We start from the raw sequence: 26,968 nt of genomic DNA on the forward strand, positions 1-26,968 counted from the left end.
GAGGAGGAGGAGCTTCAGCGACTGGCTGCTGCTAACTAGCTACACTACAGCTGGACTTGTAGTTGGGTGCCTCTTGCTACTGCACTGCAGCAGGAAGCTCCCATAAGAATATGGTCTATAGCATCAAAATGCTTTCAGCCCGAGAGACTGCATGAGGATAGAGCTAGAGCTATGTTTTGGGATATGGTTTTTCTTTTTTAAAAAAGAGAGAACAAGAGGCCATTTACAGTGTATATTTTATTGATACGGGTCATAATTGCTGTATTTTTTATCAGTGCCGATTTCCATACAGCTCCCAGCATGTGTGTCAAATACCATTGGTCCAATAATAAAAATAAACATTTTTAAAATAATATAATCTTTGCCTGCTCTCATCATACATGTATTCTTTGAAGCCAGCATGACATATTGCAATTACGGATTGTATAGGTTAATTTGATAGACGATTAATGTATCTTGTGATAGCAGCCTAATGGTAGGCTTACCGGCTTCTTTATTGACAAAGGCTTGCATGACTGAAGTAGTTGCGTAATGGGAAGCAAAGAAAGACATGCAGAAAATCTGTACCTGCTGGCTTCACTCTAGCATGGCCTGGCGAAAGAGAGGCCAACAAGAGCAAATAATAGTGTCTTGTGGCCCCTCAGAGACTAATAATCAAGGTTTAAACTGAGGGCTGCAGAACTTAGACCCAGAAGCTAAAAGTGAGCCTTCTGGGGCCCCTGGTCATTTGGTGGTTCCTTGGCTCTTGTGCAACTTTCCCCCTAATTCTAAAAGGTAATAAGCATGTTAAATTAGGCTTTTTGGACCTGGCACATTTGCCTTCAGTCCAACCTACCACTCCAGTGCAGCTCCTGAAAGTGGAATTTGGCCCCTCTACCCCAGCTTAAGCTTTCATGGACTACAAAGCACTTCTTCACATGCAGTTGAAGTCCGCAAAAGCTTTTGCCACAATTAATATGTTTAATGTGCCAGAGTCCTGCCCCCACCCCGCTTTTTTTTTTTTTTTTTTTTTGCTACAACAGGGCTGACGCACTAGAAATGCTAACTCTATTTTATTTACTCTAAAAAAAATTTAAACATCACATTTTTACCCCCCCCCCCCCACTCTGGAATTCTATTCTGCTTTTGTGGATCCTAAAAAATGGAGTATTTTCCAGCTGCAGCCAATGCCTAGATTATACTGTCCTAGATTAGCTGGGTAAGATCAGCTGCAAAGTCTGGCTGATGCCCTTCCCAAGCGCTACTTAATACTGGGTGATGATTGAGGAGGGAGCAGTGCAATTTTTCATTTTTAAAGCACTTCCTGCAACAGTTTTCCCCAACCTGCTATCCTCCAGATGTGTGTGACTGCACTTCCCATGAACCCCTTTCCACATGGCATTGGTTTGGCCCAACCCTCCTGGAGGGCCCCAGATTGGAGAAGGCTGGTTCAGAGCAGGGTAGCCAGGCTTGGAGACCAAAGGCCACAGCCGGCAAAATAGACAAGGTGTCCTGTTCATTAGGCATTTAATGCAGCCCTGGCCTTTGGCAGTCCAGGCCATGCTTACCTCTAACAGGGCTGGGACAACTGCATTAGTTACTCTTGAGGCTTGTTCTGAGTGTGGGGACCTGCTTTAGCTGAGTAATTTGTCACCAAGTGCCACAGTAAACTACACAAGAGACCTGCTGATCGCAGCAAAGATGAGTCTAGTCCAGCATTCTGTCTGAACGGTGGCCCACCTGTGGCAAGGCCACACAGCAGGCAGAATCGCAACAGTACACATGTGGTTCATGCCGGCCAGAAATCGGCTCTCCCAGGCACGCTGCCTCTGATCCTGGAGGTAATACAGAGCCATCAGGAGCAGCAGCCACCAACAGCCCCATCCGCCATGTCCTTTTTGAGTTAGTTGGATGTGTAAGCTGAGCCTTTAGTGCTGACCTGACCTTGGTGTGGCAATTAACTTCCTAAAGTGCCAAGCTAACTCCTTCCAATGGTTTGTTACAACACAGAAACAAAAGGTCAGTATTGCCTTTATCCAGTTTCTTTGCAAAAATCCTTTGGATTGCCAGAAACCACCCTTCCATCATGGCCAAGACTGATTAAAAATTGCTCTTTAGAGTTATCTGAATAAAGCATTGTCCCTCTTCAGGGACATCTGAAACCCTCCTATTTTGCAACCGAAATTCAGTCAAGCACCTGGCTTACAAAAACATGTTACAGGATTCAGAGATGGAGCAGTGCTAGTGGCCTTGCAGCAAAGAGGCAGAAAGTATTGTGGTACCTTTGAAGACAAACTGTACGTAGGAGGCAACAGCATGTTTTACCTCAGGCATGAAAGGGTGCCCAAATGCTGATCTTTTTTTTTTAAGCAGCAGCAGCAGCAGCAGCAGCTCTTGAGCACTAACGCTCAAGGCATCTGTAGCAGTGGCGCACCTGCACACGCCCTCAGGCCAGCACAGCAGGGCCCGCAACTACCCCTACCTGCACTTTCCAGCCAGCCCGCCTGCTTTCATAGGAATTGAAGCCGCCGCCGTTTAACACAAGGCACCAGCTTGGAAAGCCTCTCGCTGTTCGTGCTCTGTTCCTTATTCTCTCTGCTCTATATTCTTCGTTTTGACGCATGCTCCTGGCTGGACTAAAGCTAGATAACTTGATCCCACACGCAGCCCACTATCCTAGCACCTCTGGTTCTAGCACAGCCTTCCATGGCTATGTTGGACTACAACTCCCACCCACACCAGCCTGCATGTCTAGGAGACTGGAATAGTGGAAGGTGTGCAAAGGTTAGGCAGTGACGTTCTCTAATATGACTTTCAGCCCAGATGTATTGACTGTGGTTGTTCCTTTAAAATCGTGTAGGCCATCCTAACCAAAAAAAGGAGGCTTGACTGTCTCTTGCCTATCAACCGCCAGAGATCGAGACCCTTGGCAGAGAGGGTGTGCCACGCTTTAAATGCACACGCTTTCCTTCTGCTGTGAGGGACAGAAGGCCTTACAATTGTGTTAATTTGGGAAAGTTGCTGACCAAGAAACAGCAGGACTCGAACCTCTGCAAAAACAACCTCCGTTCATCCTCAAGCAGCAAAATACAGAGGCTTGGAGAGCAGCAGCAGAGGCGGGACACTTTCTGAGCAGGAGCCTGGACCAAGTGCTTGAGTGTGAATAGCACAATCTCCAGGAAGAACAGGAAGTCTCCTTTCGAGATCGTATAGCAATGGGTGGAACAAGGGCTGCTTGCTTGCTTCGTTTATATTGCCCCTACTTGTTCTTAGCCCTTTCAGTACAGAAGCAAACTTTACTGTGCAGCAGAACTATTCACTGTGTGTTTCTTGATAGTGCAAGATCAATCGTGTGATTACTGCAAGAGGAAAATGAAACCAGGGTGGGGCAGCGGAGGTGCCACCATGACAGCAGCTAGTGGAAGAGAAATTTGTCAGTGCCCCACCACCACCCAATTAGTTGTTGCCGGCTCCCACCCCATCTCTCGATGCAAGGGGGCAGTATTAAATTCCAAAGGCTGGGGAAGTCAGATGCTTGCTGGGAACTGCTTCAGAATGCACCAGCCCCAGCAAAAACGCTGCTTCGTGCCGCAGGGAGCACTTTCAAATGCTGAGGCAGCATAAAGAAATTTTCAGCTTGGCACATCCCACATCCTTCCCCTTCTGGGGATCCTGTTGGGACTGTGTGGAGTTCCTTGCTGCCTTGAGGCCTCCAAATTCCTGGAGGTGACACACAGTTGTTTTATTGCCTGCTTTTAAAAAATGCCATGTGCCCCCTCCATTCTTCAGAACAAGAGTGCACTTCTCCCACGGGCCGTTAAACAACACTGCAGTAAGGCCACAATCCTTGCAACATTAGCTAGGGAGGGGCCATTTCACCAAAGAAGCTAGACCAAGGCAAGCACAAGGAAGGCACTAAAACCTTTCTCCTTTCCTAGTTCTACCACTTTAAAATAAGTTCTTGTAAAATACTCTCTATCCAAGTAGAATCCGACCTTTTTTGCTAGCATGGCTCACAGCTGTTTCACCCACTCTGGCTGAGACCTCACCATACTTCTGTGATCAAGGACCCCAAGGCCATTATCAAGCCACCTGAAGAATGTTTCCAACAGGGAAGCTGGGCACCAGTCAGCAAGTCCATGCCAACAGGAGGACATGGCTTCTCAAGATTTGCTGGCTCCCATGAGGTCAACTTGCCAGTATCTATGCCTATCATCACTGTTTGTGTCAAGAGTAGCTTTTGCCAGATTGCTCCTGCCCTGCGCAATCCAGCCTGGTAATTATGAAAAACTGGCTTAAAGCTAAGATATAATTTTTTTTATATAAAAATATAGCTATCAAGACATGTATGGAAGCACACGGTCTGTTTATGCACTTCTGTTTGAGAAAAGCAAGTTATAATTTCACTGTGACCTACCTATGTGAGAAGTACTTTACCAGCAGAATGCCAGAGGTCAGGGCTCCCTACCAGCCAGGATGGCACAAGATACCTTCGGCATTGTTCAGCATCTCATAAAGGAAAGGCATGGACTCTAAATGTGACTACATCTTCTAGAATTTGTACGCCTGCTACATCTGAAGACCAAAGTGCATATTCCAGGCAGTTTTGCAATTGCCTTAAAACACAGATTGGAAACTGGTGGCTCTCGCTGGGCTACGATTCCTGTGATCATTTACTACTGGCCATGCTGGCTGGGGATAATGGAGCTAGTAAGATCTAGCTGGCCTCTAGAGTCTAGTTCTTTAAAAAAAAATGCTAGGGGAAATAAATGGGCTTCAGCGTCAACAAAAGACCAGCAACAGTTACAGGGAGAGGCTGTTTAACAACTTTGGCCATTCAAAATCGGATCAAGCTGCTCTCCTACTTTTGGAGGGAGATAAACATTGGAACTGAGAGAAAGGTTCCTATGCGTGGTAGATTTTGTGCAGACAAATAGCTGGCAGGGGAGAAGTTGGTCTGTCCTCCAGTTCCTGCTGGTCCTTCCATCAACAACAATCCGCACACTTAAAGAAGTAGGACGGCACGTACTGTGTAGAGCTGGGCCCCTACTTCTTCCCGCCTGGGATTGGGGCAGGTGGTGGTAATTGAATGCGACCTCAGTGGCTGCAAGGCGAGGCATATGGAGACAGCAGAGGGAGAGAGTTCGTCTTCACGGAGTGCGCTATGCCTTGTCCCCACCCAGTGGATGCAGGCACAAGCCTCAACTCTCGGGGAGATTTCCCCAGCAGTCGACAGATCGCCTTCACTGCTGACTTGCCCGCAGAACTTCGATTTACAGTGTGATGCCAAGTGCAAAACAAAACCGCAAGTGGCAGGAACCTCAGAGGTACAGATCCGCTGGCCCAGGTGGGCAGCTGCTGCTAGTGGAGGCCATACACTGACATCACACCGCGCAAATCCTGGTGAAGCACTGTGTGTTTTGCCTTGCAATGTAGGGAATCTTAAGAAAGCTCTTCATGAATGTGCCCCCACCTACACTGCAGGGCAAGGGAACTTGAAAAGGAAAGCTGACTAAAAGATTGAAACGCAAGGAGGAATGGGGTGCAGTTTTGAACATTGCACCAGGAGCTTTCAAACAAGCAGAGCTGACCTGCAGTACCAAACTGGTATTGAGCCGCCAAAACTAGAGAGACCTCGGTCCCCATATTGCAGTGCTCTGGACGCAGAGCGGTGCAGTTCATGAGTTTGGGATTTGGGATACCTGGGGGCTGGCAGACATCACCATCCTGTGGCATTGGGCAGTGTCAAATCTTTTCTGGACCACGACTGAAGTCCAGGTTGCTTACTCAAATCCGTGTGTTCCAACTGTGCAGACTAGAAGAAATTCTAACGGGCATAAACGACACTGCAACAGTAGCAAGGTTCATCCCCATGCTCGCTTTCATGGCTTGTTGCCATCATTAGACTATTTTGAACATAGTTTATAACAGTACAGAAGAAGACCGCGGGACCTGCTTTATAGTTCTGTCTAGCTTTCCATTCAGAATAGAGACCACAAGTTACCTTCAAGATCACTCCAAAGCTGAAGTATCTCTTCCGTTTGTTTCTAGAGAGCAACAAAATAAGTGTGCCAAGACCTGCTTTTCAAGCAGCAGGCTGGCATTCAGTCTAACTACAAAAATAGAGTTGTGGGGAAAACATGCATGTTTTACAAGGAGACCACAGAGATGCAGCACAGGTGAAACTCAAAAGGTGCGAGGTACCCGCCATCACCCAACATCCCTGGGATCAGCTGATGAGAGGAGCTGAACGATCGTTAGTCACCGTTGGTTTGAGCTGGACATTGGCAAAAGGGTTCCTGTAGAGAGAAAGCAAGGCAGGGTTTAGCGGGAACGGCTCTGGGCCCTCCAAGACCTGCACCAACAGAGACGACAAAGGAATGAGACGCAAGGATGACAAAAGCTCACTGGAAACATTGCTCCCATCGCAACCAAGACAACATCGATTTGAACAGAAACATCTTTTCAAATGGTTATCTTTGGCCCAAATGGCTACACCTGGGTGACAAATTACTTTAACACTTGTCTTCAGGATGGTTTCCACTCCGAATTTGGAGTATGCACTATTAGGAACAAGGACAGATGGATAGACACTGCTTTGTCTCATGCAGAAAGCAACACAAACATCTGCAAGTGAAAGCTTCTTGTGCCGCATTCTGGCAGAGGGGGTGTCTCAAGGCTTGGAGCACCTGTTGCAGTTGCCATGGGGATGCTACCAAAATTGTCCCTCTCCTCCTGCGAGCAAACAACGGAAAGAAACCAAGCCTCTTCCTGAGAGATGGTGCCTTGACAAGCCATCTGTATTCTTGTGTGTCCAAGGAAGGGTGTGGGCATCTTACTGGCCACAGACATCTTGTTTCACAAGGATTTTTCAGTCTGCTTTTTTTTTTTAATATGCTTTTCAGTACTATTTGAGGCTTTGCTTCTTTTTGTTCTCATGTGCGTAGTGCTGCCCTCCCATTTTTCCCTCCCCTTGTGGCAAAGGTTTTCTCCACCCTAACTGTAACCTGAAAGGATACTATGCGTGCTTGGCCTAATGCCATGTCAGCCTCCCAGGTCTTGGGGGCTTGAGCGTCACATCAGGTTGGCTCCAATCCAGGTGCTCAACACTCCTCTAAATGACTTAGCTAGGTAGGGTTTTTTTAGGAATGTGGAAAAACTGTGCTGAAATTCCCATGGCAATTGTAGCAAGCTCCAGATGCAAGTTCAGAGGCAGGAAAATGCAAGCTGCTAACAGTCCATAGACTCGGGTAAACAAAGACGACTAAGAAACTTAATATGCGTACCTTCGAGACGCAGGCTGGTAGTAAAAGTCCCACTGATTGAAATATATAAATTAATTTTAGTCTTCATTTATACCAATTCCTTCCTCAGAGAATTAGTGCTTTGACATTTGAGAGCAACCAAGGTAACAAAATTCTCCCATAAAGATATATGATGAATGCTGACGCTTATGGAGCTAAAACAGCTAAGCCCACTTACAAAGGGCAGGTATCACCAAGCTCAGCCAGAGCCCTGAGGTTTGCAGAAGTCCATAAAATCTGGTTTTAAAACCCTGAAGGGTAGGGAGGACTCCCCTCACCAGTCAAGTGTGCTCAGCGACTATGGAATGCTGACTTGGCTTTGGGATGTGGGGAGAATGGGAGAATGTTTGGGAGGGGAAGTGGAGTACGATGGGGGAAGAACAGCTGAACGGCGGTGCACATGGCAACGTTCTGTTGCAGCTCCCACTTGTTCTTCCATGCGTTCAAGCCATACTTGAAGATCGGAGTCACATCCCCGAATGCAAAACATACTTCAAATGGCTCTTCCAGCAATTTCATTTCGGGCTAGATGAGGCAGAGTGCTGACTATGGTGAATAACAAGAAAACTGGTCATGCGGAGTCAACCTTTGTGTAGTAGAAACTGCTGTTTCAGGATTGCACTGTTACTTTCTAGGCCTCCAGAGCAACAGGGCTATTTTCAGACATGATAGTTTTACTCCTCCTCCCTCAGCAAAAAGTCACACTTTATTGATATTTACAAGGCACCCACACACATGGCACTGCTTCCTCCAGAACATCTTGCATCTGTTCAGGGCAAGCTGCTGCTCTCCAAGTTCTTGTGAACAAGTCACGGTTGTGGGCCTGCTACACTCGCGGGTGAGGACAAATCTTGAGCTTGGCCAAGGTCACCGGGTGGGGGCGGGGGAGGCATTTCCAGCAAATTGCATTCCTGATCTTTCTTGGCACAGAAAGATCCAAGGGGGCGCTGCGTCCACGGCTTGTTGACAGGCAATGACCGGCATAGCACAGCTCGGCAGCAGAGAAATGGCGCCTGAAGCCTGTCCAGGCCCACTGGGCTCAGGCCAAGGAGAACAGACTTCAGATCCTACAGCCTTCTCTCTTAAGACAAGAGCCACCCTGGCTTTATCTTGAAGATACACATCCCATGGAAGCCAAAGCAATGAGGAACATGTGCGCGTACACATGTTGGCAATGATTAACCTCAGCATCTTGCAAGATGTTCTTGTCTCGCCCCAGCCCGGGAGGGCTCCACAGGGCCAGCCTGCCCAAGGAGCAGCAGGAGGCACCCATATGAGGCGGCGGTGCCCCGAGCAGGGAACTGCACGGCTGCCCCAGCTCGGAGGGCCCACCAGCAGCCCACACATGCCAGTGGAAAGCTGCATGGGTCAGGAGCCAACGTGGTCCCAACCCTCCCTCTCTGCCACCCCTGGCAACACTGCCCCTGCTGCTGCCCAGGGGCAGCAAGAGAGCCCTTGCCAGGCCTGAGTCTCAGCAGAAGACGGACAAGCAGAATGTGCCTGCAATAGGTAACGATCTGCACTCTCCATATCCATGGGGCGTTGTTAGTGCAGTTTCCTCTTTGAGCTTTCTTACAAGAGGCTGTTAATGTACCTGATTTCTGCTCTCTACACCAAAAGCTTTTCCTTTCCTACTTTTCTTCTAAATAGCCTCTGGGTGGTGCTGTGCTATAGCAGAATATTACAATTATACAAGTAGGAAAATAACTTTCCTTTCACTTTAAAAAAATACTCCATTTCCCCCACTGTAAAGTTGGGAAAGTGCTCTTTAAAAAGGAGAAGGGAAACTGGAGGATGGCACTGAGGTCGAAAGAACCTGGAAAAACCATGAATAAGCAATCACAGGTGTTCAGTGAATGTCTTGTGCAGAGACGCTTGCTGAGAAAGGCACCGGTACAAACTGCTTCTGGAATGTTCCTTTTTATGTATGAAATGGCAGCATGAACTTACGTTATTTGCTCAGGTGGCTTCACTGTCCTAACCCAAGAGCTTGTGGGAGGTTGTGTGCTTTTATTTTGCCCTGTTGCTTGCCATATTTAGTTACAGAAGCAGACGTTGCCCGACGCAAGGAAACAGTGCCAGCATCCACACTCTCCATAGAAACACGCGAGCCTGATGTTTCCATGGCAAGCGCAACCTGCGAGGCAGAGGCTGGCTGAAGAAGAGCTACTGCCAGCTCTCCAGCAATGGATCCAACTGCCCAGTGGGCATGGCAATGCATCGTCTGTTATCTCCCCAAGGAGATTTAAAACAGCTCAGAGGATTAATAAAGCGAAATACAGACTCATGCTTCATGGGACAGCTAGATAATTTCCCCCAGGAAATAGAAATGGATCTTTTGCCTAGTGTTGCTGGAGACGTTTGAGCCACTGATGCCTCTGCCTGCCCACATTTTCTGAACCCTCATGTAGGTCTGCCCCCTCGCTGCCGCTTCTTGTTCTGCGGAAGCAACTCTCCTTTCTACACACTCCTGCTGCAGGGCAGAGACCAAGGCAGCCAGCCCGGCAACGCACAGCTTTGAATCTAGGTTCAGGAGGCAACAAGGCATGGCAACGGGTGCCAGATGGAGAAAACTGCTCTAAGTCAGGGTGGCCAAACTGTGGCCACCAAGGGCTTTGGCCCTTAACACCCAGTGTCCCTCACCAGCACTGCCAATGGCGAGGGATGATGCGAGTTATTGGCTCAAGTGGCTTCTGTGACTTCCACAAGTAGCTTGTGAACTGGAAGCCCTAGAAGCTAGGAAGGCTGAGGAGAGGGGGTTGTTTCCTCCAGGAGGGATTCCAGAGCAAGCAAGCAACCTTGCGAATGCCTTCTGGAGACTCGATCCTAGCAAGTGCACAGAGGGCTAGGCTTTGTCAAAAGGCTTTGCGGATGAGTGAAATGCTGATGTATATAAAATGTGCCATCTCAAATGTGAAACACGCGGGCACATGTGCTGTTCCCATGGATGCCCCTTTAACATACAGAAAACCATGGCTCGTGCATTTTTTAAAAAGGAGCCACTGCTGATGAATGTGTTTATGTACACATTATTCAATTGCCATAATACGGTTTTACACCGAAGTATAAAAAGCCACCTTTTGCATAAAGCAACCTCAGAGCCTACCCCAGAAGAGGAAAGGGAACCAGGGCTTGCTGTACAGGTATGGATCCATGGAAGATCCCCACTCACAGGCACCTTTTTCAGCCAGCACCAATTACTTGAAAAGGTCTGCGTGGTTCACAGCAACAAGATAAATTATCCTATTTTTAAATCACAGGCAATTAATATTCCCTACTTAATTAATGCAGAGGCCAAGATCATTTTTCTCCCAGGGGATGTTAAAATAGATTCTTGCAGTTGAAAGGAAGTTAAAGGTGGGGTCGGGGGGAGAAGGTATTCAAAACTGTTCACTCTATGATTCATCAAGGAAAAGTTAACTATTTTTGTAATGGCAAAAGGAAGAGGGAGGGTAACCCAAGAGCCTGGCAGAAACGCAAGAAACTTTCTGAGTTGTGTCTGAGCTTCAGTGCAGAGGTGGGACAGAAGGAATTGCAAAGGGGAACAAGGGTACACCTCTATCAGTGTTTAGAGAGAAAAGGTCCTACAAGTCCCAGCATCCCCCATCCAACCATGGACCTCACTTGCTGAAGGGGCAGTGGTCCATTAAATGATACTCAAGAAAAACAGGGGTGGCACAAGTCTATTTTGTTGTGTAACCATCACATCAACCATCGTATGTTGGAGTAGCCGTCACAGTGCAAAACTGAAAAGAGGTTACTGAAAGGGCAGGCAGCTATGAAGAAAGGCCTTCTTCTGCTTGTGTTGGAATAGTCCATGGTGTCCTCACATGCATGGGAGCTCCCTGCATGCAAGGATATGCCAACACCACGTACAATGCCCCACACACAAAATTGCCCTAGTACACAAGTCCGCTAGTCCAGGGCCTCTTTTTTGTTATTGTTCACAAACAAACACACTGCATTTTGGGCGGGAACTCATAAGGCCAGGAAGCTGGCATGGAAGATGAGAAGCCAGACAGGAACAACCAGGAACTGATTGCCTTGGGAAGGGAAGGCAGGCAGTGACCCGAGGCCCAGCAAAATCACACTGGGGCTGTGCCAAAGCGCCAAACACCAGCTTGAGATCAGAGAGGCCCATGTCTGAAAGTGTTCCATGGAAATGTGAACCCACACAAAAGGAAGGGGGCGGAGAGCGTGGGGAGTGAGGTAGGCAGTGTGCTAGGAGTTGTGCAGGTGTAGTAGTGGATTGCAGAGACGGAAGCATGGAGATTTACTCTAAAGGTCAGCAGAGGAAAAGGAGTCCACTTTCTCTCGGCCAGAGAAAGGCATTAAAACACCAACCAGTGGATTGAGTTGCAAGCAAGTCAGGCTCTGAACTGACTAGTCACCTGAGGAGAATGGAATTCACCAAGGGAGTGTCCACAGCTGCTCAGCAGAGGCCCTTCTTCCCAGTCAAGGACACCCCCCCATCCCCATGGTCTGGTTCCACATTCACCAGTATGTGAACAGTCAGTCCAGAGCACTCTTAGGAGTGAGGCTGAGGCAGAGGGAAAGGAGCTGACACATGGGGGTAGCAATGGTAAACTTACAACTATACACAGTCAGGACACCTCTCAAAACCTGGCCACTTCAATATCCGTGCTGTAATGGAAAAATAGAGAGGCTGTTTGTAGGCTGTACTCAGTATGCATGTATATGCCATAAATAATGGGAGTGGAGAAGCGGTTATTTAAAACAAGCACCGAAGGCACCCTCAGACGCAGGACCTTCAGGCGAGAGAGGTTTCCTGACCCGCTGGCTGCTGGCCCGGATCCAGGATGCAAGGCAACGTGCATTTGTTACCTGTGGCAACTCAAGCTCATTGCCCCCAAATGCAAGGGCAGGAGGACTGCAGGGGAAGAAACAAGGGCCAAGCCTCTGCCTCATCCTAAATTGGCTACAAATCACAACTGGACCCCCTAAACCTGATGGTCAGTCATACTTTACTAGATGTCAATAATGTTCAAATCGTAGAAAAGGACACGGGGTGTCTGAGGTGACAAACCACACGGTGAGCATTTCACAGAGCTTCGGGGTGCCAAAAGAGCCGTGCAACCAGGCTATCATGTGGCAACTTCCATCACCACCAAAAAGAAAGCCCAAAGAAAATCACCCAAGCCCAACTTAATGGAGGAAACAAAACCTTTATTCAAACATCTCAGTACAGGGCACATTTATCCTTGTCTTTTTTGCCATTGCTGCTCTTTGTTTTCTGCTTTTCTTAAAAAAAGAAAAAAACCCAAACAAAACACCACTCCCCGCAGCACTTTCACAGTCTTTACACAAGTTTTGCAGTTTGCATGTTTTTGTTTGCTTTTTGTTTTGTTGTTCTCTAAGTTCATTCTTTACTACAGAATATCTTGGATGTAAAAGTCTTTTGAGCAAAATTATGACAACAATGTAAGGAGGTTCTTTTTACAGATGCCCCAGAGTCTATTATATAAAACAAATAAAACCTTTGTTATGTGTATAGAGATATTCTATATATAGAAAGAGAGAGAGAGAGAGAGAGAGAGAGAGAGAGAGAGAGAGAAAGACACGAATCAAGATAATAGTCAAGAAAATATTGCCAGCAGCCTCCTATACAGGTCAAATATTTTGATTTTTGTTTCCTTTAAAAAAAAAATTGCATGTGGTCCTAATAGGAATACAGATTTATACTGTAGTCTTTCAAGCAGAAGTGAAAATGTTAAGTCTTTAACAGGGGGCACGTGACTGACTTCCCAGAATTCAGTGATAGAAGAAGCAATACCAGTATCCATTAACTCCAATTCTACTGTGTTTGCCTCTGAAGTTAATCAAGACACACAAAGAAGATTGACAGCATTTTAGGAGATTTTGCCAAAAATCATGAAGACCAGAACCCATCCCAGACCCAACTCACCTGCCATTCTGACATCCCTCCCCATACTACCAAAAATCGGAAAAAAATCCAATATCCAACTCCTACCCCTGCAAAAAACCCCACACACCTCCAAATTTATAAAGAGAAAGTCTTTGGATTGATTTGGCAAACTGCATAATTCAACAGAATTTCTCCTCCCCCTGCTCCCAACTCCAAATTCCCAGAGCACTAACCGCAAGATATTTATTTATATATATACATATATGTACACACACACACACACACACACACACACACACACACATATAAACAAACAGCCCCTTTAAAAAAGAATACTGGGTTAGTGCTCAGTTTAATTAGCTGGGGCAGATGAACAGTCAAATCCTCACTGAAAACCAGACACTGCTCTCCCTTTCTCATTATTCTCCACTGTCCTTTATGCAACCCCTGAAGAGCAACTGAGGGGGCTCAGGCTTCCTAGCTTCTTTGCGCACCCTCCCTTTTGACACAGAAAACTGGCATCATGGTAACATTCAAAAAAGGATCCTTGAAATAACAGTACGTACACCATAGGCCATGCATACTTGTTTCTGAGTTATTCTTCAAAAGGAAAAAAAGTCTCCATTGACAATGCTTTAATGTGAAGTTCACATTAAAACCTCTGAAAAGGGATAGTGCACTTAAAAATTATGTGTATAATACAGAGAGAGAGAGAGAGAGAGAGAGAGAGAGAGAGAGAGAGAGAGAGAGAGAGAGAGAGAGAGAGAGAGAGAGAGATGGGATATCTATCTAGTTTAGTGTAAATGTAAACTGTACCCAGGCGGCTGCTGCTGAAAAACTAATTAAGCCCTGTTTTAATATTTTCTGCTCAAAAATATTTTTTAAAGAATGATTTGCAAACTTCAGGGACTGCCGTGGTGGTGGTAGTGGTGGTGGTGGTGTAGCTGTACCATGGATTCCCTTAACGATCACAAGAGTTAGAAATCCAGGAGTGGAGAGAAGAGTGACTTTTTCCTTTTCTTTTTAAAATGAGGATAGGTGAGAAGAAATTGTGAAGAAGTAGAAGAAAGAAAGAAATGGAGGGGGGACAGAGAAGCAAACTCTTCCAAGCAGCAGCTGCCATTTCTAGTCAAGGGTCCTTCTCTCACACTGTAGATACCAAAGTGCCACTGCCGCTGTGGAACAGAAAGAAAAAGCACAGAATACTGCCAAACTGCACTTCAGCAAAAGAAGTTAAAAGAGAGAGAGAAAGAGAGAAAGAGAGAGAGAAGAGAAGCATCTGATGGACAACAACCTGTCAGTAACACATCTTGAGTGCAATGCAGTATCCCTTTTGGTTTGGAAGCAGGGAGTGGGGTAGAGGGCAGAAGGAGAGTAGTGGAAAAATCATGGCCCATCCCCTAGACTTCTGAGCTTTGTGTAAAGTTGGCATCCTACCTACATTCCATTGGTAAGGTGAAAAGGGCAGGGTGAAGACCAATTATTTTGGGAACTTTTTGGTTGGTTCTAATAAAAATGGGTATTGCCTGACCATATGCTTTGCAATGTTCCTCTAAATACAACCATTTTCAAAAGTGTTCTACCTTGAGGAAACTTTTTGCATAGGTCTAGGTTTCAGACCTAATGTTGCCCAGTCCAACAAATGATGCAGGTGCCTCCTCCTGCTTCTCTCAAGCACCCACCTATTCCCTGAAAACCAGGGTAACAAACTACAATTTGATCCTGGTTTGTAAGGACTATTTAAACCACAGATTCAGCATAACAGGGAATCTACAGTTTAACAAACTTGCAGGTAAGTGATACAGGAGAAGGAAAGAAGGGGACTGGGGAGTATTTGAGTTCAAAGCTCATTCCTGCTTGGACTGGAAACATTACATTTGAATTGAGCCATAAACACAAGCCATAAACCATCAAGGAGGCACTACACATCTGTCCCCAAATCCAAGTGAACTGTGGAAGATGCCGAAGCATGCTCTAAGCTGTACATTCAGTTCTTGCAAGGCACTGGCAGGTCTGTTAGGCCCCACCACTGCTCTGCAGGGACTGTAGCGCAACCTACATAGGAAGCTTATTCTGAAGCCAGTATTGTTGATACTAACTGGCAGCAGCTCTTCAGATTCAGGTGGATGCTTTGCCTGCCATACCCAGTGATGTCAGGAAGTGAACCTGGGACCTTCTTCATGCAAACTACCTGTTCTACCACCAATCTGTGACCTCCTTTTAACCTTTAGCACACCGGAGCATTCTCATGTCCCAGCACACTGTAGAGAAAAATCTGTCACAGTGTCTACCATTACTCATCTTCACATTAGTGAGGCCACCTTCTTTACTCTAGGTTATGTTCTTCATGTGAAGATCCTAAATCCAATATACCAAAATGTAACCATCTCCTCCTGGGTCACCCAGAAGGCAGGGGACTCTATGGAGCTGGCACTCACAGCTTGTGCCTGATTAGAAAGGAGCTGCATGCAATCATCTGTCAGGAGACACTGCAGCCTAACCCCAGCCCTTTACTGACACTCATTTTGTATCTGCAATGGGCTTGAAAATGCAACCTCTTACCTGCTTGAGGATCTTGTCCCATAGTCATCCAGGCCCTATGGATACAGGGGGAAAGAAAAGGAAAAGAAGTCACGAGATCAGTGATTAGAAGACGCCACATTTGCCCACAGATGTCAATGGAAGATAAACACTAATTGACCCAACCATTTTTGAGCTCATAGTCATACACTTTTGGTCTAAGAAACTGAGACCAAACTGAAGGCTAATTGAAGCTGTATGGGCATCAGTCAGTGGTGAAGAGTTACACTCCTTTCACAAGAATGTGACTTCAGATAACAAAACTGTCAGATTAGAGAATGACAACTGAACGCTGTCTTCAACCTGAGACAGAGGAGGTCTCCAGTGTAAGATGTGAACTGCAGGATGTTGAAATGGGGTGGCATAAAATGCTATACATGCTTGGAAACGCCCTCTGGAAAACCTGATTGACGGCACTGGAAGCAGGCGTAGGACCCTCTACCCCATCTCTTTTGAGCATTATCCTTTCTCCCATTAATAAATGCCAAAGAGATGGTTCAAGGCATCAGTGGAACAGATGAAACAGGGACAATGGTGCACAGAAAAATGCCTCCTGTCTAGTTCATCGCCATGCTCTGATGTGTACAGAGAAAGAAAGGAAAACGACACGTGCTTATTTTTCCTGTTGGCATGGGTACAGTCAAACCACAAATCTAGAGGCGATACAATTCAAAGTTTCACCATCATGTACAGGGGTCCTCGATAGTTCTAGGGAGTTTCTTCCTTTCTGAATAAACAAACACAGTCCTGCTCAAGCTCTGCAAGAAAGAACATTTGGCTCAGCTTGTTGCAGCAAAGCCAAAAACAGGAACAGAAATATTGATGCAACCTGGAGCAATTATTCCAGTCACTTTCTCACTTGAACTTTGCTGATAAATATCACTTATTCTGGGCAAATTTCTAAAGTTTCAGACAGTAGTTTCAGCTGAATGGAACTGAAGGCTTCTATTTCAAATGTTGGGGCTGTGCCCAACCAAACTGAAACCCCATGCACAGCTCTTAAGCAATCATTTGCAGTCATAACTAGCTCTCACATATCTGCACTCAGGGAAAAGGGCCGCCAACTCTGAGAGTATGATTTAAGTCTCAGAACCACTCATTTAAGAAGCCAATGCTTCCCCTATTGCAACCTAACAACAAAACTATCATTGCTCTTCAACACATTCATCCAAAGCAGTTCCTCAGATAAAACTTGTGGTTTTGACATTACCTGAGAAACCAGTAGACTCCTGACAATTTTGATTCTGGGCTTCTTGATCTCAAAAAGCCTCAAGAAGTTCCAACAGAAGCATTTCTGGACTGTAACATTGTCCCCAATTTACAACCTATGATTTTATTAAATATCTGTATGCTGCTTTTCCAACTTTTACTCATGATTTGTTGAGATTCCCACTGCAAATGTTGACTACTAAAAGGGGAGCCCTGACACCTTCCAGACTGCACATTAATTTTCAATGTAGCATCACCAGACTTGTTCCTCCTCCCATCACTTTAGCCTTTCACTCATTTTAACAGCTGGTCTATTTTGGTTGGAGGTAGTCTTCCTGACCTTTTAAAACTTGAGAGTTTAAAGACTGTTCCCAGTTCCAAAGTAAGACATTCTGAGAGAAGAAAAAATAAGCTTTGTTGACCTACAAGCAACCAATTTTTGGTGTAGATACTCACACAGAACAGCCAAATGTTACCAATTGGGTATTTTCGCTGCTGTTTTACTGCCACTCTTTGTGCCTTATTCATAACTCATTTGCCAAATGGTTGATGTTTTTTCTCCATTTAGGTTTCCTTCTGCTTTATTTTTTAAAAGAAACAAGTCAGTGCACAGCCTCCTTGGAAGGACGAGGATGAGAAAGGAAGAAGAGAGGGGGTAAGAGGCACATGCTAGGTAAGGCACAAAGATGTCTTAGACAGAAAACAGCTTCCAGAAATCCCAGTGGAAACTTTGTGTTCTTGGGACTTACGACTGTTGACCTAGGATAAGGCTGGTAGGAAGCAGGTAGCAGTTGGCAGAGGCCACTGGAATAGTCATTAATTGCACAACCGTAGGGCATAAGGTACTCCTATAAATAATGAACATAAGCACCTGTCGGCAAATAAGCCTCACCTTCTTGCAAAAAGACCTATGTAAGAAAACAGACACTTGGAGAATTTCACTTTGGCTGTGCTGCAATCAGGTCTCCTTTTAGCAGAATGACCTCTCAGCCATCCAAGATGCAGACCCAGTTCTGTGCTTTGGGCCCAGCTCCGCTTCTGCTGTTTGGCTACGGAAAAGAAGGGCTGCTTCATTTTCTGCTGATGAATCACATGTCAGAAACCCAAACTTGCCATGAAAGGAGGAGGGAGCAATGGCAGTATCAAAGAGTGCTTTATTGCCCTCCTGTCCTAGCATCCACTGTGGAACTTTCTAAACAGTTCCTGGGCAACAGGAAATGCTGATCGAGGTTACAGCAAGCATTATCACCAAGCTGACAAGATGGGGAAACAATCAACCTGTACACACCTGCTCCCAAGTGTAAAGATGGGGTTTGAAAATCTTGCATGCAGCCTGAAGAGCATTCTGCCAAGACAAATAATTTGTCCCAAACAGTCTATCGATTCCATTCCAAAGCGCTACCCTATCTCACAAAAAGGTGATTGTTCGTGCTCTGCAGTGGAGAACGGAACCTGGCATTCTACTGTGGCAGCTGCATAGCCAGAGGGAGCCCGGGCCAGTTTCTCCCAAGCACAGTCACAGCAACCAAGTCAGGCCATTTGTCCATCTAGCTCACTACTGCCTCCACCTGGCAGGGGAAACATGCAGCTCATGGGCTACATGTGCCCCCACGTCAGCCTTCTATACGACACCCTACTACCCTCCAGCGTGCTGGTGAAATTCAGCAGTGCAGCAGCAAAAACACCGTTTCAGCAGCAAATCCAGTGAGTGGAATCAATTCTGCAGAGAGCAAAAATTGGCCCCATATCAGCAGAATTTGCCCATCCCTGTGCTACACTAGCTAACCATGGCTAGACAGGATTTCCAAAGGATTCTTTCCAGGAGAAACCAGGGATTGAAACAGAGACCTTCGGCAGGGCAGTCCTGGGGTCTGAACTATGGCCTTTCCCCATACACATTTCCTTGCAGGGGTTCTAGCCTTTGGAACAGTCTCCTTCATGCTGGAAACCCCTCCCTTGGGTCTAGCTGGCCAGCCAGGACTTTTAGAGGCCTAGGCTCCATTTCTTTGCTCACTCTCAAACAATCAATTGCAATGGCCCTAAAGCAACTTGGATACTTCCAGGCCCACCACACCAGTCTTGTTTTAAGGGACTTCTCTAAAGGCAATACAGATTCCAAGTCTCTTTAAGAACACAGCGAGGCTTATGCCACCAGAAAAAGACGTAGCCCTGCAGCCACCAGAACTTAATGACCTGAACAGTCAAATTCACTCTGTTTGTGCGGCCCCCAGAATCTATGCAGGGCAGTAGCTGCCTCTGGCTGAACTGCAAGCCATTAGAATAGAGCCCATTCACAGCAGAGCATACCTTAGCCCCACCCAAAGAGGCTCCTCACCTGGGTGAAGGGTGGCATGGCCACACTGTACGGCCTCTGTTTGAAAGTGCTGACGTTTTGCGACTGGAAAGCTCGAGACGACATGCTGTAATCTGGAGGGGGGATGTCATCTTTGTCCAACAGGTTACCCGTACTACTGCTCTTCCCTTGGCTGGAGAGATAAATCCATGTGGTTAGCATCCCGCACCTTGCAGAATTACTTCAAGGAGGACAAATGACGTGTGGTTGGGCCTCCCTCCACCTTCCTACCTTGCCAACAGACAAGTTCAGTGTTTTCCCAGCCTCTCTCACTCTAAAGGACTGATTGGAAATGGGGCATCGGCATCAGCTATGTGGATGCCCTTGATTCCTTCAAAGAAATGTTCTCCATCCCTATTCCCACGCCCAGCTCTGCATTTTTCAGTGCTGGCTATCCTTGCCTGTTGTGTTTACACTGATGAAACATCCTAATGGGAGCCATTCCATCAAACATATTTGCTTTGGGTTGCTCTTCACACAGACACGCATACACAAACATCAAATATTTCCACAGAAAAGCCTGCAATACCAGTCTGAAATAGGTGCCGTGTGTTACTGACGAAAGATGAGCCAGAAGAGGGCAATGCAAGCCAGATTATTGGCTCTGGTTTAGCAAAAGTGGGACTCATCTGTATAAATACAAGTTCCATCAAAATGCCCGAGAGCCACAAAGCCTTCTTACCTCATGTGTAACCTGTCGCTGGCATCAGTGTCGAGCACACGAGTGTAGGAGAAAGGAAACCAGCCTCTCCTGTAACACAGGTCCAAAAAAGAAGGCAAAAGTTCAACTTCTCTCTCACACCGGAAAAGATGCCAGAAAGGGGCTTTAAATACTGTTCCGATTACAGCAAGAGGCAGCCTGCCTGTCAGTAGTTTTTGTGCATGTGCTAGGCTGCCCATACCCTCCAAGCCATCTCCTGAACTGCAAGAAACATGCAGTCTAATTCCATTGCCATCCCCATGAAAATCAAGGTTCAAGGAAGCCAAAAATCTTGAGGAAACCAAGAGTCTGGACTTCCATATTTGTAGAGAAACGACGGTGCAGTCCCTGCATTTTACATTGAAAGTGCATCAGCTGACAGTCTTAGGAGAAAAGTTCAAAACTCGACTACGCACAGGTAGATAGTCCATTCCCAATAAACTGTACCCCATTTGCAGCCTGATGCAGCTGGCAGATTATCTCCTATGAAATCAACGATGAGTGTATCGTATGGTGCTCTGTGTTGTTAAGGCCACTGCATATACCACCTCTTGTATTTGATGAAACCATGCATGCACCACTGCATGAGAACAATTAGGAAAAACGCAGCTTGGATGCAGAAAGATTTATTCTTGCAAGGTCCTATTGGGCTTTAATTCCACACCATGACAATATGGTTTTGGGGCTAGTTCTATAATTTATTCATTCATTCATTCACTGCAGCGTGGGGGAAGTTGGAAATTGCTGTTCTTTAAGCTATAATATGTTAACTACATGACTCTTCTTGCTGCCGGATGTTTCCCTTCTGTCTTAACCATTTGTGCACACTGAAGCCAAACTCTGGTCCCTTTAACTAGTGCAAAACTGCCCATTTGGCATATACGTATAGGCAGTCCCCGGTTAACAAATGAGTTCCTTTCCTGGGAAAATGGAAATCTGTCTGTAAGCCTGATACATACTTAAGTTGGATCATGTATAGTCAGTCTTCCACATTTGTGGGGATCAGGGGCACAGGACCCCAAACCACTAAAATCTGTAGCCCTACTCCCATCCAAACTCCCCAGCACCTCCTCTCTGCAGCAAGGAAATGCTGGAGAGATTTCCCTCTCCACATGGGCATGGCAGGAAGACCAGCTCTGGAGGCCTTCCTCACTTCCCTTTTGCTTCCTCTCTCTCTCTGACGATTTTCCACAGTAATTTTAAAAAATTAATAGGCTTTATGGCAGTTTGCTCATAAGTACAGGCTGTTCATAACTCAAGATGTTCAGAACTCGGGGACTCCTTAGGCATGCTTGGTGCCTGAACATTGTAGCAATGTGATTTGTTTCGCAATAGAACTTTCTGATGTAAAAACCATAAAGATAAAATCTAGAATGATTCTGAGCTAAATCATGAAGAGCAAGCCACTAATATCAGCGACAGCTCCAGTCAGGTCAGAGGCCAGGCTGTCGGGACCATATTACTGCGAGACTCCCCTCTTTTCTTGGCTTGGATCGGCAGAGGAGCCTCAGCGCCCTTCCTCAATTTCCTGCTTCCCATCTCCTCATACAAGCAAAACTGTGGGCAAGATGATGAATGAGAGCACACCAGCAGACTGGCACTTTCTTTGCCTTACCCACCAACTCCAGAGATCCAAAGTTTTATTCCGCTAGTGTTAACTACAACTGACTTGGCCACTGCCTTTTGCCACTGAAGCCGGCCACCTGGCCTGCTGCAGCTCCTCAAAGGGCAGATTCTCTCCAGCCTCTACAGAAAGAGTGGAAAATACTGGGCCATTTTCTGGAAGGTGGGTGGGAGGAGACGAGTGTAGCATCTGCTTTAGGCCTTTAAAAAATCATGATTCTGAGGAAGAGCAAGCGAGCTCACAAATACTCGGGAACTGTGGAGGAGTTTACCTACACCACCGTTGCTAAGCAACAAGCTTCCCCCAATTCCTCAGAAAGCATATTGTGCAAAAGCCAACCTGCTGCAGCAGTCTACCCCAGTGACAGCTTTTTGTTCCAAGTTATGCCATGGACGCTCAGGGAGCTAAGTGCCTGCGGTTTCTGCCATTCCTCTTGATTTTTTCTGGCACTCCTCAGCGTGGGAGGTCTGTGCTGAGGGCAGAGCTGTTTATTACACATTCCATCCCTTAGCACACCAGATTTCATCCATGGCAACGTCTTGGCCCGAAACTCTCATCAGTCCTTGCCAGCACAGCCAATGGTGAAAGACAGCGGAGTTGTAGGCCAGAACATTCGGAGGGCCACGAGTTGCCCACCTTTAAGCTATGGTGTGACACGCTAGTTACAGGTGTTAAGGAAATTTCCAAAATGATGGAGGGCAGTGCTTATTAAAAGACATTACATGTTTTGAATACAGGGAGTCTGAAGTAATAATCACTCACCAGAAAGAGAACCCTGTGCCCAAAACACATCCCGATTCTCCAATAAATATTGACTTGCACATGCTGGAAATTCCCTCTACTTTTTGAGCTTGACCTACCAGTACTAACTTCTTATGTGGTAGTAAAGTATTGGATGAATCATTCACTGGGGTTGTGATCTGACCTTGCTTGCTTATTTATTTATTAAACTTATATTCTGCACTAATAGTCCTGTAACACTCTCTATGCACTTTGCATTCGAAAAGCTACAATGTGTAAGAGCAACGAAGCAATAGGAACTCCTTAGCCCTATTGCTTCCTGTTCCACAAAGCGAACATTTGCCCACTTTGTGAAAAACTCAGCTACTGGAGGAAAGCATCAACAGAGACTCAACCTCAATGCCCCCAAACAAGCGAGGGCCCTTACAATTTTGTCTTCTCGCTCTCCCCGTAGTGCCACCCATCTCTGGCCTCTGGCACCAGCAGAGTGATGAGGTCTCCCTCCTTGAAGCTGAGAAGGGTGCTGTTATCCCCAGCGGCGTGAGAGAAGATGGCTCGTACTCGCGTCCTGCCGTTCTTCTCTAGTCCTGCTGCCATGGAGCTGGAACGGGGCAGCGTCTTGTTTTCAGCTGAAAATAAAGAAAACTGAACCATCGGGACTCATTCCTGTTCTGGAAAGCTGGCCTAAATCCTCAGCATGAAGAACCCTCCCCCAGTCGACTTACTAAAACTAAATGTAAATATGTTGTTCCTTCTTTACTTAGAGCGCTGCCAGCCTCTTATTGTCTCATTAACTGCAGGCTGCACAAACAATAGGCGTCCAGAAAAACATAATGTTTTAATTTGAATCCCTCATAAATGTATCATATGGTCTTGTGAAACATATAAATATCGATTCCTTAATGACCCGCCCTCCCATTAGATTCTTTATACTTTGCAGGCTTTGGGGTCAAACTGGCTTTCTCCTACACAATTACTTAGCCTGTTTGCAAAACAAGATCCCTCTCATGGTTTTATTCAAGGATTCATTCATTCATCTTAAACATTTACATCTTTGTAGTGAATGCCAGCAAAGGAGAAAAACAAAGCAAAAAAAAAGAAAAAAAGAGAGATTGAGTGAGTTTCCTGGAGGAGAACCCTTGTGGATATGAAGCACTGAGCAATCTCTTTCTTAAATCACTTGGCAATAAATACCTGTGCAATGTGGCACAGAAGGAAGCAGTGATTACACAGCAGAGTAACCTCATCATTTTTGTCCAGTGCCACAAGATTTTTTCTCTTCACTCAGAGCAAGGTCATCCATTGGTTGCTACAACTGAGCAACAGCTGCAAATATTTGTATCCAGATGGTTGCAATACTTATAGCCACTCACATAAAGTGATGCAAGGGGTCCTTTCTTCCTCATAGCTTCTACTACTACACGGAAAGATCGGGAGCACTGCAACACATTATAGCATCTATACTGGGACACAAGCTGTCCTAAGAAACAGTCTGCTTCAGGTACAGAGGCATCCAAATGCATCTGTTGTACAAGCCCCTGTAGTGCATGAGAAACAATCACGTCTAGTTTAATTAAGTCTTGTAGCAGCCTAGGATACAGTTCAGTGATGCCTGCAAGGGCAACCTGTTAGCGATGGGAGTCCTGCACATTTCAGCTCTTTCCTGGCCATTGCTCTTGCTTCTGGGAAACTTATAATCAGAAAGAGTATTTACAGTGCACGTGTGAAAGAGTTTCACTCCTACCAGGTAGGATGTCCTACCAGGTAGTTAGTCTGCATATCCGCTTGACTCTGACAAGCCAGACTTACTGGTCGCATAGCTGTTTTTCGGCATTACGCTTTTGCGCACGGGGAGGGTGTTGGAGTATGAGTCACTCAGCTGCTTCTGAGTCTGAGGAGGGGATAAGGACTTGGGCTGAGGAGGCTTCCTGTCCGACCAGTGGTTGTAATCTTCACCTTCCGAGCTCGAGACACCATTCATCACTGGAATGGTCTCTTGTGCAGACATGCGCTGAAGAGTGGGAGGAGAAATAGCAGTTAGATTTCAGCTTAGAGGAAGACACCTGGCCAAAATCCTCAAATCTTGAGTGCAACACATATTAAAACACGTGTTTCTTTAAAAAGAAAAATACTTGCAGGATTTAGACACACAACTATTATAATTAGAGGGACACACAAAAGTGTAAAATACTTTCTTTGTAAGGGCTGCCATATCTCATGGCTGCAGGCAGAGATTATAACTGCATGGTTTGGAGAAAGTGGAAAGGGAGACATTTTTCTCCCTCTCTCATAACATTGAACCCAGGGTCCTGCATTGAAGCTGATCAGTGGAAGGTTTAGGACAGATAAAAGGAGGTACTTCTTCACACAGCAAACAATTAAACTATGGAATTTGCTGCCACAGGAAGTGGTGATGGCTGCCAATCTGGATGGCTTTGAAAAGGGACCGGGCAAATTCATGAGGGAGGAGGCGGCTCTCAGTGGCTGCAAGCCTTATTGGCTATGTGCTTCCTCCTTTACCAGAGACAGAGTGCCTGCGTACACCAGTCGCTGAGGAGCTTGGGCAGGTGGAGGTCTTGCACCCATCCTGCTTGAGGGATCCTGTGGGCAGCTGCGTTGCCACTGTATGATATTACATTATATCTATATCCCGCCTTAGGCTGAGAGGCAGTCACTGGCCCACCACCACCCAGTGGGCTTCATGGCTGAGTGGGGACTAGAACTCGTATCTCCCAAGCACAACATTCCAGCCACTGCACCACATAGACTCTCATAAGCAGGATCTGTCAGCTTAGCCTTTTTCTGATCAGTTTAGCAAAGACATGCTTCTGTATTATGCAGATTACCTCCAGAGCACAATCCATAAGCATCCCTGTTCCTGCGTATTGTCATCAAAGCATTAAAATCTGACTGAGCTGCTGAGTTTTGGATTGCAGCCACAAAAGCAGGTACTGCAGGAAATGTAAAATACTGAAAAGCCTGGAATCACCGAGGAGCAAATTCAGCATACGAAGCACACGTTTCCTCAGGCATATAGTTTTATGTTCACCATTTAACCCAGCTTTTAGAGGTTGGCTTCAATCTGGAGTGAAATTAGATACTGACTCTTGCACATTTATGAGCTATACATGAACAGGAATCACTCTTCCTTTGCCTTATTTCTCAAGAAGGAACAAGAAGCGCTTCAATAAGGCAGTGCTTGTCTGAAAAGCCCTCCTCCTCTCTTTCATCCTGGGAGTCTGCACATGCTGATACTGTAATTTTGCCATTGAGTCAGGGTTTTATCCCCTCCCCATCCTCCCCAATCTGCTTTTTGTAGCATCTTGCCTGAAGAAGAGAACAGGAGATCTTGAAAGCTTGCACATTTCTGGTGACTTTCTGGCTGGCCTAATAAAGCCATTATATAAAAATGGTCTTAGGAATTTTTCTTACAGTCAACACTGCTTCCCTTATTCTTACTCTGCCTTCTGTAATGGAGCAAGAGATGGTTCTAGTCCCGTGGCACCTTGCTGGAGGAGGGAGCGTGACGCCCCACGTTTCCCCTGCAGAATCCATGCAGCTTATGCAATACTTACTCCTACGAACGGCGCCAGCTCGGGTGGGACTGGGAGTGGTTTGGCACCAGGAATAGGGTCTGAGATGATGAGGTTTGACTTGGACGTGGAAAGCGGGCTGGGCATAACGGTCCCATTGCTGCCAATGGCCATCTGCTGCATAAGCTGAATGGCACGGTCTGGGATCTTGTTAGGATCAGAGCAAGACTGCTGCCAGAGCGGGAGCTTCTGGGTCAAGATGTCCTTCCCCTGAAGTTACCAAACAAAGAAAAGAGGAGAAAAAAAGAGCATGAGATCCGCAGGCCAGACTTTCGCCCGCAAACGGTGTTGCAGAGGGCAGGAAAGAAAGCCTCCACCACACTCCAGCACACGCATTTCCTTTTTCATGTTTCTGTCATGCCACAGCAGCCATCTGTGTTTGGCTTCCACCAAAAATACCCTTACTTAAATGCGTAGCTTTCACAGACACCTAGGCTGGTGCATCATTTATCCAGAAGCACTTAAGCAGAGCCCTGCTGGATCAGAGCGAGGGTCCATTCAGGCCAGCCTTCCGTTTACACAGCAGCCAACTGGCAAGTAGGGCAGGACACAGCAGCGCCCTCCTTGCACGAGTGTGCTTTGGCATATTGCTTGATGCTGGAGAAAACATCCAGCTAGCCAGTGAAGGATCACACTGGAGATAGGCAGGCAGGCACACACACAGAGTTCTCAGTTCAGTGAATGAAATCCATCTGCTCCTATGTGACCTGCAAACAAGATAAAGCCGGATAAAAGACAAGGCTCTATGTGTGTGTTATGCCAGCTGACAGGCCAGTTAAAAGTGCATGAAACATTTACAGGGGAAGGGGAAGACAACAGAGACCAATTAATTTCCCCTAGCACAGCATTCTGAAATATTCTGTTTTGGAGGCAGCTGCTCAGGGAAAGCACATCTGAGAAATACAACCAGGCGAGGTCTCATTCCAGGATTTTCTCCTAAAGGGAACGAACTCATCCCCTCCAGTGTTGAACCATCTCTTCCCACTGGGTGGCTGCTC

The 26,968-nt window shown here is 46.3% G+C and overlaps 1 protein-coding gene across 4 annotated transcripts in view; it reads right to left on the reverse strand.

Annotated features, from left to right (window-relative positions):
* Positions 1-3,960: 3,960 nt before the first annotated feature.
* The window catches only part of BAIAP2 (BAR/IMD domain containing adaptor protein 2), a 132,996-nt gene continuing 109,988 nt past the window's right edge, over positions 3,961-26,968 (reverse strand). Inside the window, exons 8-15 of one of the 4 annotated variants that reach the window (XM_044456459.1) lie at positions 25,953-26,180; positions 24,187-24,388; positions 22,805-23,006; positions 19,995-20,063; positions 19,295-19,445; positions 15,733-15,767; positions 11,876-11,927; positions 3,961-6,278 (exon numbers count right to left, since the gene is read on the reverse strand). In XM_044456459.1, coding sequence (XP_044312394.1) covers positions 11,900-11,927; positions 15,733-15,767; positions 19,295-19,445; positions 19,995-20,063; positions 22,805-23,006; positions 24,187-24,388; positions 25,953-26,180 — 915 coding nt within the window. In that variant the 3' untranslated portion in view covers positions 3,961-6,278; positions 11,876-11,899. Of the gene's footprint in view, positions 6,279-11,875; positions 11,928-12,455; positions 12,806-13,912; positions 14,346-15,732; positions 15,768-19,294; positions 19,446-19,994; positions 20,064-22,804; positions 23,007-24,186; positions 24,389-25,952; positions 26,181-26,968 lie in introns of those variants that run through there. The other 3 variants (XM_044456457.1, XM_044456460.1, XM_044456458.1) reach the window with 3 other exon arrangements.

Source organism: Varanus komodoensis, unplaced genomic scaffold (genome assembly GCF_004798865.1).
Source record: "Varanus komodoensis strain SLA01 unplaced genomic scaffold, ASM479886v1 scaffold84, whole genome shotgun sequence".
NCBI classification, from domain to species: Eukaryota; Metazoa; Chordata; class Lepidosauria; order Squamata; family Varanidae; genus Varanus; species Varanus komodoensis.